The sequence below is a fragment of the Falco naumanni genome, chromosome 5 (genome assembly GCF_017639655.2).
Source record: "Falco naumanni isolate bFalNau1 chromosome 5, bFalNau1.pat, whole genome shotgun sequence".
Taxonomy (NCBI): domain Eukaryota; kingdom Metazoa; phylum Chordata; class Aves; order Falconiformes; family Falconidae; genus Falco; species Falco naumanni.
Genome location: NC_054058.1, coordinates 62,318,153 through 62,336,849, shown reverse-complemented (window position 1 = coordinate 62,336,849; position 18,697 = coordinate 62,318,153). Strand labels below are relative to the sequence as shown.

Genomic DNA, 18,697 nt, shown 5'->3' with positions numbered 1-18,697 from the left:
GCAGATTTTGAGTTTGGGGCTCACATCTTCAGAAAATGTGGACTGACATGAATATGACACATATGGGAGAACTGGTCTCCTAAAGCTAGAACAGTTCCCTCTGAAGTGGGCAGAAAGTATTGACAGAGTAGCAGAAAGGGGCTTTTAGCTTAGGCAAGTGTAGCCAAATGCAAGTTGATGTACTTCTTGGGAGTTAACGTGCTGATGAAAATGACTCATTGCATCCCTCTGTGTCTTTTGCATTCAGGCATGATACAGAAATTTCTTTGACTGGCATTTGTTGACATTTGAGCATAAATTTACACTTTTTCATGTCTGCAAAAGCCAGCAAATCTCATTAAAAAACGATATTGATACACTGTTGTGCCACCTTGCTCAGGATGCGAATTCAGTTTCTCCTTGTTGCCATACCCTGTCGAGCAAACATATGTCATGGCCTTTGAATATGAAACTGGCAGATGTCTAATTGACCTGAATAAATTTCCAGCATATACCAGAATGGGTCAATAGAAGGTCATAAAATCCCCCACCAAATTTTAAGCAAAACTAATGAGATTAACAAGGGAATGCAGAGATGAGTTATGTGGTACAGAAGACTCTGGGAAACTCTGCACCTAGAACCATAGGCAATTAATTAAAATGGTATTTTCTCTTCCTCAAGCTCAGAATTTTGCTGGCTCTGTGGCAGGGAAGACATTCAAGCAGAGCCAGTTAAGTAGTCCAGGTGGACCTCATCCCAGGAAAAAGCACGGAAGATTTCTCTCTCCGGTGGGAATGGTCCTAGTAAGGAAGAAGGTACTGGGGATAGACCTGTCATGAAATGAAGTTTCATCAAAGATCTGAGCCAGAAAGCCACTAAACCCTGCAGGGCAGAAGTGCTTTGCTAGTAATGAGCTGTGTACACTTGGAGGAGAGCCAGAACCAGACATCACCCAAATGATGTCTTCAGACTTGGCCTTCCTCTTGCAGCTACCTCCTGGCATAATGGAATGTGTCCTCCCAACCGAGAACATTTGACTGCAGATATAGCAGGAATATATGGTAAAACATTGTAAAAGAAGCAGGATACTGTCAAGTCTTAGTATCAGATGTGGCAGAAAAACTGATGCCGTCATGCAAGGGAGGAACTGGGTCCTGTGATTGAATGGAGATGAGTGAAGACAATATTTTCAGTTCCATCCTTGAGAATCAGACAAAGGAGCACTGACCAGTGCACTTATTTTTTACACTCTTAGGTGCTGGCACCAGCAGCCCCACAGCAGTCCTGGGAGACTGGTGCAATGCACACCCCTTGGCTCTTGGTAATTTGTGTTAGGCAGTAAAACTTTGTGGGTGCCACAGTTCACTCTGTGTAAGAGTTCATCAAAGCTCATGGCATGATTGTCAGTAATGCAATCATCAGCTCTTCTATAAAATCCTTGTAGCAACAGCATAATACAAGAATATAAGAAATTATGAGTGGGGCTGGGGTGGGGGGGGGGCAGGGCTAGGGCATCACACTCTTTTCACCTTTTCACCACCTCCCCCTACTTACACCCAGCGGCTGTAGATAATTCAGCCAAGACCGATGCTGCTTCTTGTTACTACCTCACCTAGTTGTGCCAGCACCGTTATGCAAAGCACTGTAGAAACTCAAAACACATTTGCCATTTGCCTTGAAAAGTTTACAGTCTCCATCAGTAACTCAAGGGATAAGTCTAGACTTTTTGAAGGTATTATTAAGGGCAATACTTTTCTTGTTGTTACACCCCATCCCTGACACCTTGCTATAGCTGATGTTGTCTATAAGGAAATAGTAAATTAGCTCAGCACCTTCAGCATAGCTTTCATGCATGAATCTCGCAATATTTCCAACTGCAAACAGTGGTGTTTGTTTTTGAAATCAAGTTGAAAGGCATAAAGGAGTAGTTATGGTTTTTATTACTTCCAGTGCAGACAACAGTTACAGACCAGGACCCACACACTAAATATTAAGCCCCGTGTAAATACACAGCAAATGGGCTAAACTGGTCATAGAATAGAATCAGAGAATCATTTAGGTTGGAAAAGACCTCTGAGATCATCAGGTCCAACTGTCAAACTTGTCATACTCGGTCATAACTAAGAAACTGTTGAACCTCTGAAACATTCATTGTTTGGGTAGGTGCCCTGAAAAATTAAGATTTTGACTTGAGGTTTATATGGTGTTTAAAAAATCCTACTTTTGGACCTTCAACTTCCAAGGAACTCATCCAAGCCATCGTATTTTACAAGTTAATGTGATTTTAGAAGGGGTAAAATGTTGCAGACAGTGAGGATAAGAGAAAAGAACAAATATTCATTTCACTTGGGTGTACATTCTTGTCAGCATGATGGCCCTCACACAAGTCCATCTGTCCATTTGACCAGACCTCGTCAGTGGAATATGAGTTCTACCCCACAAAAAGTTACAGACTGGCTTTTGGTGAAGGGGATTGCTTTCTTTGCTCTTTCAGCAATGACATCAATCAGTTATAGACTGGTGCAGGCAGTACAGGTCCACAGCAAGAGAGAAGTCCAGTCCCAAAGAAGAAAGTAGATAATTCAGACTAAAGTAATTTACGGGTGGAGAAACAAATGCATGTGGCAATGTAGGTTCTTGCTTCAGAGCCATAAGGCATCAGTACCCAAGTAAGGAAAAGGACCCATGAGTCCTGCACTTGAGGCAATGTGGGATGTATCCTGAAGATGGCCCAGGAAGCAGGGAATGACTGGACCAGCTGAACTCAGGGTACTATGCATAAGGATGGAGCTTTTGTCAAACTTCATCAGGTTCAAGTGAAGACAAATTTGCCATTTCATCAGAGTTTTTCTTGCCGAGGCAGGTTCTTGTGATTTAAGCAAATGAATGCACAGCAAGATGAAATGCCCTTTGAGTCTGCTGGAAAAATTTGCATCAACTTTTGACCACAGAGCCTAGGAGCTGCCATGTAAGTTGAATATGCCTTTGGGAAATTTAATCAGATAGTTTTTGTCATGGCTTCCAAAGCAGAAAAAGAATTGGGCGACTGACAGAAATCTGCCAGGTTTGAACAAGGAAGCCAGGAGCTGGGAGAAGGTAAAGCATATAAATGTGTGTGTTTTCCATTTCCTGCATTATTGCTGCATTAGATGTGTCAATCCAACACGGTAACTCAGAATGCAGAGAGGCAGTGTATTCAGATTTACCAAAGCCCATTACATTTACAAAGGCTCAGGAGAGATGTCCCAGCAAGACAGTGATGTAATAACTACAAGAAAATGTATTTTGAAAAAGATAGGCCCTTAGCTAAACTGTATGCACCAGGGGATCTCTCTGCAGAAAGCTTCAGTTATTACTTTCTTAAAATCCTTATTACATTTCCAGCTCTATAAAAACTGAGTAATTACTGTCTTCAATTACCTCTTGGCGCCAACTTGATTAATGTCCTTTACACCAATTGCTTTTTGAACTGTTGGAGAGAAAAGATGAGCTGGGTCAGCTCTATAAATGGCCTTTTCAATGTCTTGTTAGCGGTAAAGTAGGGACTTGAGCTTTCAGGGACAGGTCATCACTTGATTGCTGTGAGGAGGTGTAAGGGTTGGACTGGCAGCAGCTAGGCTTTCAGTATTTGGGTCCAAAAATTCGGTGATGCCAGTGCATCAGATATTCAAAGTGGTTGGTTCTCTGTCTTTCCCGCAAATGCCCTTGCTCTAAACCCCTGGGATCTAGGCTAGAGAGATGGCACTAAGTGGGAGGATCAATGGTTGTCTACACCGGATTTAATAATTAAAGCTATTGCGCCATGTCTTGGATCAACAAACAGGGCTAACAGGTCAGTCTTCCTGGCCTTGTAAATTGATTGTGTTTCTACAGACAATATTAGGGTCAGAGGCCTTGACTGACCTGCCCTCCCAGGTCTTGGTATAAACAACCACTGATTGGGACCATCTGGCCATGATTTGGCTCAGGCCATTCATTATTCTTAGCAGAAAAATACTTGTCTCCTTTAGCAGAAGTGAGCAGTGTGTTGGTACTGAGCTTTCACCTCCCTCAAGCAGGAGCCTGCACTGTGGAATGGGACAGCATATAGGATTTGCTGTTGGTAGAGTGGTCCGCTACCTCAGGATCTGATAACTCATTATATTGATCAGAAGACAAAGTAATTTTGGGACATGTGCACTGTGAATAGCTGGGCAAATGCTCCAGGAAACTTTATCAGCTGCTTGTCTCCTGCTTCAGCATCCAATGCTGATATTACAGCAAGTGCAGGGATTTCTTGAACTGTCAGGGAATGATCTGGAAGGTCTTGGAAGGAAGGTGGGAGAGGACTGCAGCCACTTGACCAAGCATTGGAGACACTCCTGAATGACTCAACCTATCCTATGAAATCTCACCCTGCAACTTGGTCTCCTGCTCTGTGGAGCCCCTTTCCTGGCCCTGTTGGCATTTGGCCAGTTACTAGGAGGAAGGCTAAGCCAAGTTCCTAAAACAGCAAAAGATTAAGTCTCCTGGAGGACTGCTGGCTCCTTCCCTCAACACAGCAGAGAGTGATCCATGGACCACTTCCAGAATCTGGACTGAGACTTTCCCTCACATCACAATCTTCATTCTTCCCTGTAAAATCAGCCAAGCAATTAGCTTACCTTCCTGATCCAGGCTTTTAGAGGGACCCATCTCATCTCCAAAGGTTTCCATACTGCTGGCCACTTGCTGCAGCTCCAGGGTTCCACGTGGGCCAGTCTGTCTTCTGTAGTGCAGCCACACATGGATGCCTCCAGCTAAGTGCCCCACTGCTTTCTGTCAGCTGATTTTTGGAGTTACCTGGGTGAAGATCTTCAAAGAAACCAAGCTACCAGGCTCTTCCTTTAACCTATAGAACCAATCACTCTAGCACTAATTGGAGGGATACTGTGTGCTAAACATTCCATCATTTCTGCTCTGTCTCAGGCAGGGTTTGCAACTGGCACTGAGCATATTACGTTATGGATGCTGCCGAACTCTCTGTCTCCCCAGATAGCTATTTAAAGCTCTCATAGGCATATCTACATGGTCTACAGCCACTCTCTGATCACAGCACAATTGTTTCCATTATAATACAAGCCTTGGAGACATATTCCAAAAAACTGTCTCCTCCTCCCACCTGTTTCCATGTGGCAGGAGAAGGTTAGCCTAAAAATGCTTTGCAGTCACTGAGGATTAATGTTGTTTTGTAATGCCAAATCCCGATACGAGTTGCCAAAGGTCTTCTTTGCGTAAAGTATTTTCAAGCAGAGACAGTCTGAAATTCACTCCTTGCAGCACAGTAAAACAATCCCCAGCAGAATATTATTCCATGCTTGGGTTTCATTGTATTATCATTTCACCTGTCTGTATTTTGATAGCTGGGTCTCAGTGTCTAATTCAAAGTTCTCTTGTGAGCTGGCAATATTCTTATTCCTTTGTCAGGCCCCCAGTGCCACTTCCCTAATCAAGGCTTTCTGCATCCCTTGTTCTCAGCCTGAATTTTCTCTTTTCATATGATACCTGCATGAGTTTGGAACACTTGATTTTTACATGCCAGATCTTGGGGTTTTTGTTAATTTGTTTTGCTCATTTTGATACAGGACCCTGGTGAAATTATATGCTACTGACTTTCTGCTCTCCCAGTTAACACAAGCAGGCTGAGATCTTCACTGCCAGGGGTATCAACCTGGTATATTTCACTGCAGAGACAAAAATTTGTATTTTTTCAAAAATTAGAAAATTTTAATATTAGGAAGCTAGTGTAAAGGAAAAGCTTATGTCCATAAAAATACATGTTCATGCTCTTTCCCTGTTGTTCCTTAACAACACGGATGGCATTCATCCTTTCCTGAATCACATCTTAGCTGCTGCTGTGCATGTAGCCTGGGTAGACATTTCTGAATTAGCTCACAGTGAGTTATCGCAGCTGCTGACAGTGGCCCAGCCCAGAGTAGCTCCGTGTAAACTACTGCCCTGAGCATTAAAGCGGCTTCTTGGGTGGGTTTTGCAATTCAAAGAACTTCAGCCTAGGACTGAAGAAAACATCTTTCCCTCTCCTGAGCCCTCACAGACTTCAGTGTGGGGCTGGATGCTCCCCAGGAGGTAAGGGGTTTACAGCACTGCTCAAGGCACGGCAGAGATGAGGGCTCTAACCCCTGTGCTACCACAGGAGGCCACTTCTTTCTTTGACAGGGATTCAGACAGTGAGCAGACAGTGTTCATCTAGGTGTGTATTGGATGAGTGATGGGTAACTCCGATTTTTTTTTAAGTGAGAGACAGAAAATTGCTTCATTCTGGGTGAGAACAAGGGCAGTGCTCTGCTGGGGTAAGGATGCTTCTGAGTTGCAACATGAAAACTTTATGCGCCAAGGGATAGTTACTGTTGATAATGTAGGCATTTGGAGAGCCTGCAGGGATTTTGAAGAAGAGAATTTTGTTGCATCACCAAGATCCATCATCCTGCCTGAAAGTCACACGGGGAGACTCCTATAAAGGAGAGACCAGAGACCCATATTATCAGAGGTTTCAGTTGTGTGCCATACTCCCTGCTCCATTTACTGTGCTGCTAGCCTGGTGATCCTTGGTGGCTCCAGACTGTTTTCTGTATTTGCTGGTCTTTCTCAGTTCAGGGAGAGGTGAGCATCTGAGAGCAGCTTGGAAGCATGGGGAAAGAGTGAAGCCAAAGGAAAAAACCTCTGGATTTTGTTTTTATTCTGCAGCATGTTGATTTATATTTCAAGTTGTGGTGGGTATAAAATGCTCACAGATAGTCTAACCTCTTCTTATCTCCATGGCAGCAGGTGAGTGTTATCTTTTTAAGGACTGAAGGCAGAAATATACTGAGGAATATATCTACCCCCATGGCTTTTCCTGCCATCACATCCCAGCAACTTCTGGATCCACTGAACTAAAACCACTTCAGACAAATGGTTTCTTACTGAAAAGGCAGCAGCAGTTTTCCAAAGGTTCCAAAATTTACTGAGCTTGTAATGATTGCAGCCAGTCACCAAGACTGTGATTGAGTGATCAAGACATTCATAACCCAAGGCTACACACTTACTCCTTCTTCCCTTGGAAAAATGAAAGTGACTATGTCTTATTTTTTCTCTGATACCTTTTTACCGTGGTCAGAGAAGCATGCGACAAAGGCTGTTTACTGTTCTGTGCTTTTCAAATCTTTTCTTATCGTCGGCCCAAATCCATAGTCTATGGCTGTCTTGTATAATCCCTGTGGGCCCATGTACATGGTTGTGGTGGGACCAGTCTGTTCCCTGGAATGGTGTCCCACAGTGACCCTAGGGGCATCCTGCCACTAATAAGGAGAACTTCAGAACAACACAAATCTAGCATGAATATTTATTTGTTCTCATCACATGTCCATGTTCTAGGCATGTGGATAAAGTTCAGAGAGATTCAGAGCCAGATTTGCCAAGTTACATGCATTGGTTATGAGATGTAAAGAGTTTGCCTCCTGCATCCTGTTTCCCCAAAGCCAGGTCTATATTTCACACAGTTGTAGCGCAAGCCCCCATTTTCTGTGAATATCTAGGACACCAGGAAAGGTTGTTGCATGCTGGGGAAGTGGCTTACATAATATGAAGGCCCTGTAATAGGTTAACCATTCATTTAGCCTCTAAATGTTCTTCACATCACACAGCCTCAGATTACACAGTAGCATGAAGGAGTTGCAGGCATGGGGACAGAAGAAGGTTGAGAGGTCTGGAGATCTTCTGCCATAGTAAGATCTATCAGCTGAAGGCCTGGGCAAGACAAATTAAAACAGGACACATGGGACACAATTTTAGTAGGGAGGATAAACCTCTGTTGGAACAGGTTCTGATGAGACCGGGTGAGTAGCCCATCAGCAGGTCTTTCTGAGTGGTAGGTTTCTGCAGGACTCACTGCCTGAAGTCCCCTGATGTAAGTTTTGTAAGAAGTTAGGCAAAGTCATCACGGTGTTCACCTCTCACCTTAAAAGCAATGAAACCAATGTAAATTCCACAGCTTACATTTCAGCCTTCCCTGAGGTGTATTTTATTATCCTGCTTAATTATGCTACATAAATCTCCAGTACGCTAAGGTTAAAATGCAGCCTCTGCCCTGGTGAGTTTATAATTTAAATAGATGAGACAGATGAGTTTAAGTAAAAGGATGTAACACAGAAACCAGCAGCACAATGATTTGTAAATTTAAGTTGTATCATTATAATTTTAAAATTATCAAAGGTCTTTAGTGGAAAGGATTAGTAAAATGTAAAGATGAAGGAAGAGAGGGCACAATGGAAAGGCAGGAGATGACTTGAGGAAGAATGGGGAGTGGAGGGCAGTAGTGAAGGGGTAGTGAAAGAGCAAAAGAAGCAGCTGAATGGTCTTCAGCACCTGACAGGTCATCTTCAGCATTTGTTGTGACAGGTATTAGTTTGTGACAGATACCTACTCATTGTGCTGACCTAATTTCTTACCAGATCCCTGGATCTGGGTACTCCTTGAAATGTTTTTTCTTCCCTGAACCCACAAAGATCATAGAAAAAAAAAAAAAAAAGATATTGTGTTGTAGGGTTTGCATTTCCTGAAAGGACATTGTTAAAAACCAGTATCAGTCGTACCACACCATCTTTAAGTAGAGATAAGACCTTTTAGTTAATTTTATTGCATTACATTTCATTTTATAGATGTACAGTAGATTACACTTCATTTTCTTGCTGAGCATTTAATATTACCTTACCAGACTTTAAAAGGCAATTGCAAAACCTCTGCTGCATCATTTGGAAACTACTTAGTTACACCACTATCTCTAGGAACATTTTTGGTTTGCTGACAACTTAAATTCCTGCAACATCATAAAGCAAATCTCCAAGAGACCCATCCTTCTTGTGTTTCAAAGGCCACCTGGCCCACAGTTCTCAAGGTTATTACAATGAACTGGCTTTACGCCATTGACATCTCTTAATCCACTGTTAGGTCTTCTGATGACTGCAAGATCATTGATGAAACAGTACAAAATGCAGGGATCTTCCATTCTAACATGTCTGTCGCAAACCCTGCACCAGTGGTGATGGAGTTGTGGGGTTCATCTGCAAGTATCTGTCTTGCTGATTTTGTCCTTCTTGCCGCCAATAACAGAAAAATTAAAGACATCCATCTTCAGACTTATTCAGTGCCCACATAACACTGCTGTACAATAAAGTTGATTTAAGTCTGTTCCCATAGATTTGGTGCTTCAGTCAGCTCTTTATCACAGTGCTTTCAAAGCTGCAGTGCCTGTAGCTCTCTGAGCATCTGCACTCTTTGACTACCCACAAACACTTCATGACACCAAATATTTGGCAGTTACCGTCACTGCCGTCTATCAGATTGGTTACTATTGAACAGTTTTCAATCTGAACTTTGAGGCTGCTTGACGGGTACGTCCAGAGATTTTAGATTTGCCCAGCCTGAGAGTCAGGCTAGTGACCACTTCTTCAGGGCTCATCTTCCCCAGCAAACTGGAATACTGATGGGTCGTAATATTTCTGGTCGAGGGGAAAGTCAAGCCTTCCCTATCACCTAAGCTGTGGTGCTGAGTCTGGGCACATCATGCTGTTGCAGGCCAGAGCAGACGGAGGGATAGCAGCAGCAGTCAGGATGGTAACACCAAAGGAGTTGGCTGGCACCATCAAAGCCAATGTGAAGCAAACACTGCCAAAAAAACATATCAGCAACACTTGACAGACATAGCACCATTGGTACCATGCACATTTCAAGCATGCCGCTGTTCCGGTGTTGTGTATTATACTGCAGAAAGCCTGCAGGGCTTTTATTAAAGAAACTCCCCAAAATAAACTCTTTTTTTTCACACTGACATTTTGTCTTCGTGAAAATGCAGAAGGTGGTGCTGGTCAAACCGTGGGGAGCTCAGATTTCTAACATGCAGGAGGGAATTGTGCAAAGCCCTTTCAGAGGCACCACTGATCCTCTGTAACGTCCTTCACCATGGCTGCCCTTCAAATGTGTTGAACTGTAGGTAGAGTATAGATCATTCCAGTTTCTTCTCCTCGGCAGTAAAACTTTGTAAGGTAAGTGGGGTTTGTTGTTGCGTGCTTGATTTTAGTATCACTGGGTCACAGTTTCTCCTGTAAAATAGGGGTTATGATGCTTGCCAGTGACATATTTACTTTGTCAGAAGCGCTATAGAAGTACAACTGTCATATCATCCTTCTCTTATATCACTTCATAGTAAATTGAATTTGAGGCCAAAAGGACTGTTCAGCTGCTGAAACTTATGCCACATTTTCTGCAATGGAAGCCTTTAAAATGCATGTCTGATGTCTCATCTCAGAAGGATTGATAACCACTGCTGCTTTTCTTGAAAATACAAGAGTGTGTTGCTGGTACTGGGAGTTTTACTTACTTCAGTTCAAGTTTTTGTTGTTTCTCTTGCCTGAGGCTGCTAGGTACACAAAACAGAAAATATCCAAAGCTGTATTCAGTAGGATGAAGTACTTCTGTGAGCAGCAGAATTTATGAAGTCTTATCTCCAACGTATGTCATGCTTGGCTGCCTACAGTTTAATAAGGTGGAGGTCTGATCTAAGGGTTTTTCCTGGGGTTTACACATCCATTACCTTTCCTTCCATGTGAGTTTGCTGGAATAGATGAGCCCAGTGGTTCCACCTCCCTCTCAGTGCCAGCAGGAAATCTGGGACTCTCTTTTCTATCCAGCCACCTCTTTCCCCCTAGACTGTAGGAATTACTGGCCTGGATATCACCTGAGGCAAGTGTTGATGCTCAACAAATCCACAAGTCATTATATGGAGACTGATGGTCAGCTAGCCATGGGGAACTTAATGGAGCTGTGTTAAAATGAGAAGTTTGTGGACAGGATCTAAGAAGTCCTTACAGAAGAGGGGAAGGGGGGGTGGGGGGAGGGGGGCAGGAGGCAGGAAGCATAATTAAACACAAGAGAGTCAGGATATGAGTGTTGTTTTTCCTGTCTCTTAAACAGCTGAGGTTTTCCATGGTTCCAAGATAAAGCTTAAAGATCTTAATTTCAACCAGCCAACATGCAGCCTACACTATTTACATGAACAAGAGGAGGAGAGACAGGCTGAGGATTTGCAAGGTAACTGAGGACAGCTGGATGCTGGACATCAAATGGGTGGTTTGTCTTAGCCATAAGATGGAAGACACCATTGGTAAGTCACACTTAGGCTTCCTAATCCCAAGGTTTGGTGCATTTACAATACCCAGTAATGATGAAAAAACTGATATTCCTCCTTCATGTATTGTCACTGCCAGAAAATTCTCCATTTGTACAAAGCTCTCATGCAAAACCATAGACTTGCTTTGCTGAGAAGGCTATGGAGTGTGTTCAAGCTCCTGAAAGGTGAATGTAGGCTCTGGGGCTCAAACTGCACACGACCAAATAACTGTGTTAAGGCGTAAATAGATTAGAAAGCTGCTCTGCCACTTTGCAATTTACTGTTTCCCAGGGAATGAGTTCAATTAGCAAAACAAGCCATGATAAAAGATTATTCCATGGGATCAATTACAGTATTTCTATCCCTTTTTCTGACATGCATCTTTCTGGCCAGGTCTGAATCAGGTCACCAACTGCATGAACAAACTTCCTGGTTCAGTGTCACCTCTCTGTATTGTTATGGATCACACAATTGTAAAAACAGCATTCCCTTAGTAAAGATAAGTAAAATAAAGGAGGAAAAATAAACAGCAATAAGCTTTTTTTTTTTTTTTTTTTGAATAGTTTACAGAAGGGGAACAGCTTATCTTCTTTCACAGTGTTTTACCTGCCTTTGTAGAGAAACACCTCACAATTCTGCTCTGATTTCCTGCAGGGATTGCATTACCATAGGTTCTATGGATTTGACATTGGAAAAACAGTAGTACTTTTCCACTTAGCTTAATCTTAGTTACTATTTTTTCTGCAGCAGCAGTACACAGTGCATCTTGGGAAATGTCAGGAGGCAAAAAAAAACAATAAGAAGGCATTTGAATCATATCTCTGCCTTGATTCCCAGCATTAAGCCAAGAAACTTCTTTTCCTGCCCCTTGAGTTGCTTACTTCTTATTCACAAGGTAAGACAGAAAGAATTGATGGCAGCTACATGCTGGGAAGATATACTGATTGTGGTCAAAGAAGCAACCTAAAACACCTTTAGCTCAGACTTATGTAGTGGTAAATAGGAATAACAAGGTAGTCCAGAGAAGTGACTAATCATAAAGCCAAATCCTGATGTTTCAGCACACTTTTATTCAGTTCTTATTCAGGTAGATTGGTAAAGTCTGATAAAGCTTCATAAGAAAAACAGAAAAAAATGTCTACTGCAAGAAGTGGGAGCCTGGGACCTGATTCTTTGACCATGGACAAATTTCAGTTTAATGCAGCTGATGTCAGGGTGACAAGCTTTGTAAGAACAGGTAATATATTTTAATAAAACGACTGATATATGCCAACTGAATTATGTTTGCTTTATACAAGCAAAATTGCTCCTACAATCTTAGATGGAAGTCTGGCCTTCAGTCTGCTCCCATTTACATTGATGCAATTCAAAGGTAATTTAATTATAACTAATATAAACACATTACAGACAAGGCAATTACACCTGTAAGATATTGGTGTGAGCTGAACTCTTTTCTCTGGCATTTCTACTAATGTTTGAAATGAAATAACAAAGTAAAATGTCATATTTTTTAAAATGTTAAACCTGTGGTTGAGAGACCAGTGTCTATAACAGCACTGAGCACTGGTAAATGTTTGATTTAGGAATTCACAAGTAACACTTAGAAAATACCAGTGGATAAATTGTGGAAAGGGCTTACAGGCAAAGCTACTTCAGGAAAGGGGGAAAGCAATCTCCTAGTATCATGCAAGTCCCATGGGCAAAGGAGATCTTTTGCCATTGGAGTTTGTAAAGGCTTCCCAAACAGAGTAAGCCATATTTGCAAAAGAACTGCTCTGCCTATGCCTGTTTAGGCTTCTTTTTGGCTTAGCTTTCTGCCACCGCAGTGGTCCCTCAGGCAACTAGCCCGATGAGATGATGGTGGAGATGGATGAGAAATGGCAGAGTACATGAAGCCTCTGCATGAAGCCTTTTTCTTTCCTTATGAAGGGAGGATGGGGAGGAAGAGTGAAACCATCTGTGCTTTCTAGTTCTTTTGTATTGCGGGGATCCTTTACTGAGCCCCTCTAGTATTTACAGGCAAGTTATGACAGTGATTAATTCATCATCAAGAAAACTTTTTGGTCAGTTTGGACTTTATTTGGTTTAAGTAGTCAAGAAATTACCCATTTTACTAGATATACCTCAGAGTATTAAAATGCTGTGTGAAAGAAATGTGAAAGGGAAAGTACATTTCTGTCACCTGATTTCCAATGCATCAGTTTTCAGGCTGAGACCCTTTCTGGCAAGCTGTGTACGGAGAAAATGCTGTTCTCGTAGCCCTTCTTCCTCATTCTATGATATATTATTAATGAAGAAAGACCTCTGTGTTCACATGTTGCATCAGCCCACACTATGTTGATTTTTTTCCCCTCTTTTGTTTAAAGAAAACATAAATTCACACCTATAGCTCTGCGTGGTTTGGGAGTGAAGGGAAAGGTCTTGTAAATGAAACCAGGCATTGGTTTAGCAATTTGAGCCCAGGATTGAAAGTCAGCAAGGTTATAGTTCTGGGGGAGATTTGCTGTTGTTTGTCCTGATGAAGTTCCTCCTAAATGAGGTGATTATTGTAGCTGTCAGGAATGAAAAGGTAGGACACACTGATTTCATCTGCACTTCAATCTCCAGGACGTGCAGGTACAGAGCAGTCAATATCAATTGCCAATTAACAAAAAACCAATATTGGCAAGTCGGCAGTTTGAGAAAAAACTCCCTCCAGCCAGTGCACAAAACTCCTGACATTCAAATCACCACCCTCGAGTGAAGACATTAGCAAATCTGCCCAGAAAATCAACAGAGATGAGCTTTTTTGGCATATCTGAATAGCAAATTGTAGAGCTGAGTGCCTGACTGCAGACAGGAAATGTAGCAGAACAGCTACACAGGAACACACTTCAAGTGCACACCCTATCTGCATATAAAAATGCCTTTACTTTAGAGTAATTACTCTGTTCTGAATAAACTATCACTATATGACTATATTATTGTCAGGAATAAACTATCTTTTATTTCAGAAATAAAGTGCCCATGCTCTATTCTGCCATTCCACTAATGATAATAGATACAGCCATTGATTATAATAAATAGAGATTCTTCCACAATAGCTACTGTGGAAATCTTCCTCTTGTAAATAAGCCCTAGGAATACCATGCATCTTGTTACCATGTATTTCAAATACAGTTCATATAAATGGATACTGTTGACATACCTACAGATTTCAGTAATTTTCATGCAATTAGAATCGTTTTAACTTGCAGCTTTGGGCTGAAGAAACAACTCCAGAATAGCAGCCAGTAGTGTCTTTGACATGATGAAGTTAACCTGGTTTAGAAAGCACCCAGCGGCTATTAGTACCTGACTGTTTCTGCACTTGCTAAAGGATTCCTGCCTCTGCAGTAACAAACTTGGGTCTTTCATGATGCTTTTAACACAAGCTCTCAAAGGACTTGACTGGAGAGGTACTGGTACCCCTCATCTGCAAACCGGGAAAGTGAGGCAGCTGTTGTAACATAATTTGTTTGACATTGCCCAACAAGCCAGTGAAAAACAACCTTTTGTTTTCTAACCCTGCAGCATGCACCATTCCTTTTCTGAAGAAGATGATCCTATGGCAAAAGATGCAGCACGTCAATGGTAAAGCAAGGCCTATGGACAAGCAGGTTGACCTTCGGTAAGCACTGGGTGTCCGAGGTCTGCTGCTTCCCAGCAGACTCCAATTTGTCATCTCCAGCTGCGCAAAAAACATCATTCAAATGCAAAATGCTGACTACTTCAGGCTTACTTTCAGAACTGGGCTTCAAAGATCACCTGGGCTGCCTCAGCTTGAGTCACCTCACTGCTGTCCCAGTGAAATCCGGGGAAAACTATTTTCAAAAACATTGTAACTTGAAAGACATTAAGCGATGCTTCAGCAGCCCCTTTAGACATGCTTGCAATCAAAATCTGCTCAAATCTGTGGCATGCAGCTAACGTTTAGCATTGGCTAGTTCATAGGATGCATTACTCTATGTGGCTAGTGCATTTTGCTGCCTTTCAGTCCTATAAACGTTTAAACCCCTCGCCGTGCAGCCCGGCGGAGGCCCTGACACCCTGCGCCGCCAGGCTCTGAGGGTGGCTTCGGTCTCTCACGCTCCCGCCCCATTTTCTGCAGCTTCCAGAGCCAATAAGGACTTTCGGACACAGCCCTCTATGCAGATGTATCTTATCTGGGCAATAATTTCGTAGACCTATTATTAAATTTTAACTGCCTTTCGAAGGGGGGATTGTACTGTCAGCTGTGCGTTCCTGTCCCCCCCGGACCGAGCGGGACGCCGTGCGCGGGCCGCGACCGCCGCCATAAGCACTACAGCTCCCAGCAGGCCCCGCGGCGCCGCCGCACGCTGCGCCGCCGTCCAATGCCGCGCGCCCCGCCCTCTTCGCATGCTATTGGGTCACAGACCCGCAGCCGCCCGCCTCCTCTCTTCTGATTGGCTGCGCCGCGCCAGCACGGGTGGCCGCCCTGTGTTTGAGGGGGGTACAAGATGGCGGCGGGCGAGGCGGTGGGGCGCTACCGGAGCACCATGAGCAAGAGCAAGGACCCCTCGGGGCTGCTCATCTCTGTGATCAGGTAGGGGTGGAGCGGCCCCGCTCTGCAGCCTCCCATCACGCCCGCAGGGCCGTCCTGCGTGGGACCCTGGGGGTGACCCAGGGGCGTGTGTGGCCCATTCCGGGCCGGGCTTCCAAGACCTCGGGTCCTTCCAGGGCCCTGACAGCTGTGGGGAGGCCTCAGTGCTGGAGCAGGCCTTCTCCTGAGCGCTGCCCGCCGTCCTCCCGCCCTGCCTGGCTTCCCCCTTCTGTTCCACTTACTTTGTTATATCCTGGGGCCTGAGGAGTAAGCCCTGCAGTTAGCACTAGCTTAATGTCGTGCAGGGAGGGTCAAGGCAGTATATCTTTTTACTGCTGTAGAGTCTATAGTTGACCTCTGTCCACAAACACATGGCAGCACTGAGTAAAATATGACTGGCCGGAAAAGCTGCAGGAGTAGGAAGTCCTGAGTGCAAACTCCATTCTGGTTTAGGATGCAGTAGAGGGAAAAGTGCTACTTCTAACTGCCTTGCAGGGGATGAAAAGAAAGCAGTTGTGTCTAGTCATGTTTAGAGTATTGATTTCTGTCTGCCCTTATTCCTGAACCCCTCTCCTTTGCTAGAGGGTGATTCTGTGATATACTTTGAGCCAAGCAAGGACCTGAATTCATTTCACTGCTTTCCCTCTGTGCCTTCTTCAACTGCTTGTAAAAATCTCTTCTACGTAGCTTATAAACAGTAGGCTGGCAGCTGGTTTACCAAACTGAAGCCTTGGGCAGCATGCAATCATATTAGTACAATATTGTGAGTTGTAATGAACTTACAAACTTTGATTCCTACTTCAGTGTCTTTGCCAGAAACTATAGTCAGTTACTTTGGAAAAGTTATTGTAGCAATATTTCTGTATCTAGGACATGTTATGATTTTAAAATCCTCTATGAATAGTAATGTTTAGGACAAAATTCCATTCTCTTTTGTTACTCTGAAAAGTGGTCTTTCAGATCTTGCAAAACTGGAGGTAAATGATGGCTCTGAAAAGCAGTAGGTTCACAGAACTGTGTAGCCTTTCCAGGGTCATGGCTGCGGTCTCTGAATTGTACAGTAATAGGTAACAAAGAATCCCACTGAACAATGAATGAAAGGTGTTGCTTAACACAGACTGTGGTGCCTGACTCTTCCATTTCAAATATATGTGGTTCATTAGTTTTATAAGAAAAGCTGTTATAAACCCAGACTTGTTTAGGTTGGTATGCAGAAAAGTATATGTTGGCATGACCTTGTATAAACTTGAGGTATGATACTGGTAGTAGTGTGCTTTGGTAACTTTTAATTTTGTATATAACAAATGTTGAAGGGGAAAGGGGTGGGAAGCTAGTACCCGAAACGTGATTATCGAAATGGATCATGTTCCTGCAGCTTTTATATCCAGACCTACACATGCTCATGGGTGCAGTTGTTCACGAGTTCACATGGAACGTTTGTGTAATGAATACATGATTAGGTGAAAATCTGAAAAAATCAAGCCTCTGCCTGGATCTTGAGTTTTTGCTGGGACTTAAGTATATTTGGGACAAGGGTAAGTAGCATGGATTTGAAGTGTTGTGCTTAGCATTTCTTTATCAGCCTCAAATTTTAATAAGTTGAGGAGGGAAATGTAGTATGTTGTAGCTAGATAACCTTAATTTAGAGAAAATTGAGAGAAAATAGGGAAAATTTGTAGACAGCGGAAGAATCAATAGTAGATGTGCATTGATTGCTGCAGCATTTCCTGTAGTAATAGTCTGTTTAAGTTTTTTTTTGTTCATGTTTCCTGTAATTTCCGAGAGTATTTTAAGGGCTGCCTTCTGTATCTCTATTTTTATAAACCTGGACTTGTTATTTCATTTATAATGTAAAATGAGAGTGAGCTCATATAACTATGTTCTCTAAATAAGAAATCATGTTTGTCTAATAATCTTTGGCTTACAGGCACTGATACTTTGGTTGGTTTAGGTCCAGTGTTTGGACACAATGTTGGGGTTAACTTTATGAAATTAAAATTATTTATTTCAAATAAACAGCCTGATAACTACACCTCCAGAGTTTAATTAGAACTTGGTTTGGATGTAGAGATTCTTCGCAAAGCTTGAAGTGTTGTGTTGAGCCAGACCATGAAAGCCTGAAAGTAGAACTGATTGCGAAGGAAGGAGAAAGTGTTGTGTTAATATTCACATTTCGTAGGGTTTGGCAACTACCAAAAGGAAGTGATATGGAAAGGAATTTAAGTAGTTTTCTTTATGTTGGTTTTGTATAGCTGCTCAGGTGAGGATGAATTTGCCAAGCAACAGGTGACATTTTTTTGCTGGTTTATATACTCATAAAATACCATTGCAAACAAATATAGGCCTGAGTGTGTTAAATGTATCTTTCTTATAACTAATCAGCTTCAGAAAAATATTACAAATCTTAACAGTAGACTACTGGTTTCAAATGTGGCAAAGTTTACTTTTCTTGATAGCTTTATTTCTGAAACATTTATGTATAGAATATTCTGCCAATTCTTGTGGTTTTAGATTGCATTTTCTGGTTTATTTAGGCAGCTGTTTATTTCTCTCTTGTTGCTTTGTGAAAGGCCCATAAAAAGAAAGTAGCAAAACTCTGACTACATTCTTCTGCTGTAAAAAAACAAAACTAGAGGAGCTTCTTTAAGTATTAAGATATTTTACTCGGTAATAGCAAAGATGGTGGTCTTTCAAAAAGAAACATTGCTTAGGTCTGCAAAATCTGCTTAGTGTGATTGTCTATAAAATGCTTTTAAATGTGAAGCTGAAAGGCCTTTTATAAATAGAAATTGTTTTAATAATGAAGGGATAATTTGTTTATATTTACTCAAGCTTAGTAGCTGTCTGATACATTTGAAAAGAGGCAGGAGCTACTGGCTCCTGGTTAGGAGTTACACAGTTACGAGGTAGTGTAGTCAGACACTGAGCAGTGCTGCTGCTGGGTTATACTGAG

The 18,697-nt window shown here is 42.5% G+C and overlaps 1 protein-coding gene across 4 annotated transcripts in view; it reads left to right on the top strand.

The window, feature by feature from the left end:
* Positions 1-15,640: 15,640 nt before the first annotated feature.
* EXOC4 (exocyst complex component 4) overlaps positions 15,641-18,697 on the top strand; it is a 413,600-nt gene continuing 410,543 nt past the window's right edge. For all 4 annotated transcript variants that reach the window (XM_040594462.1, XM_040594464.1, XM_040594463.1 and 1 more), the window contains exon 1: positions 15,641-15,747. In XM_040594462.1, coding sequence (XP_040450396.1) covers positions 15,662-15,747 — 86 coding nt within the window. In that variant the 5' untranslated portion in view covers positions 15,641-15,661. The remainder of the gene's footprint in view (positions 15,748-18,697) is intronic.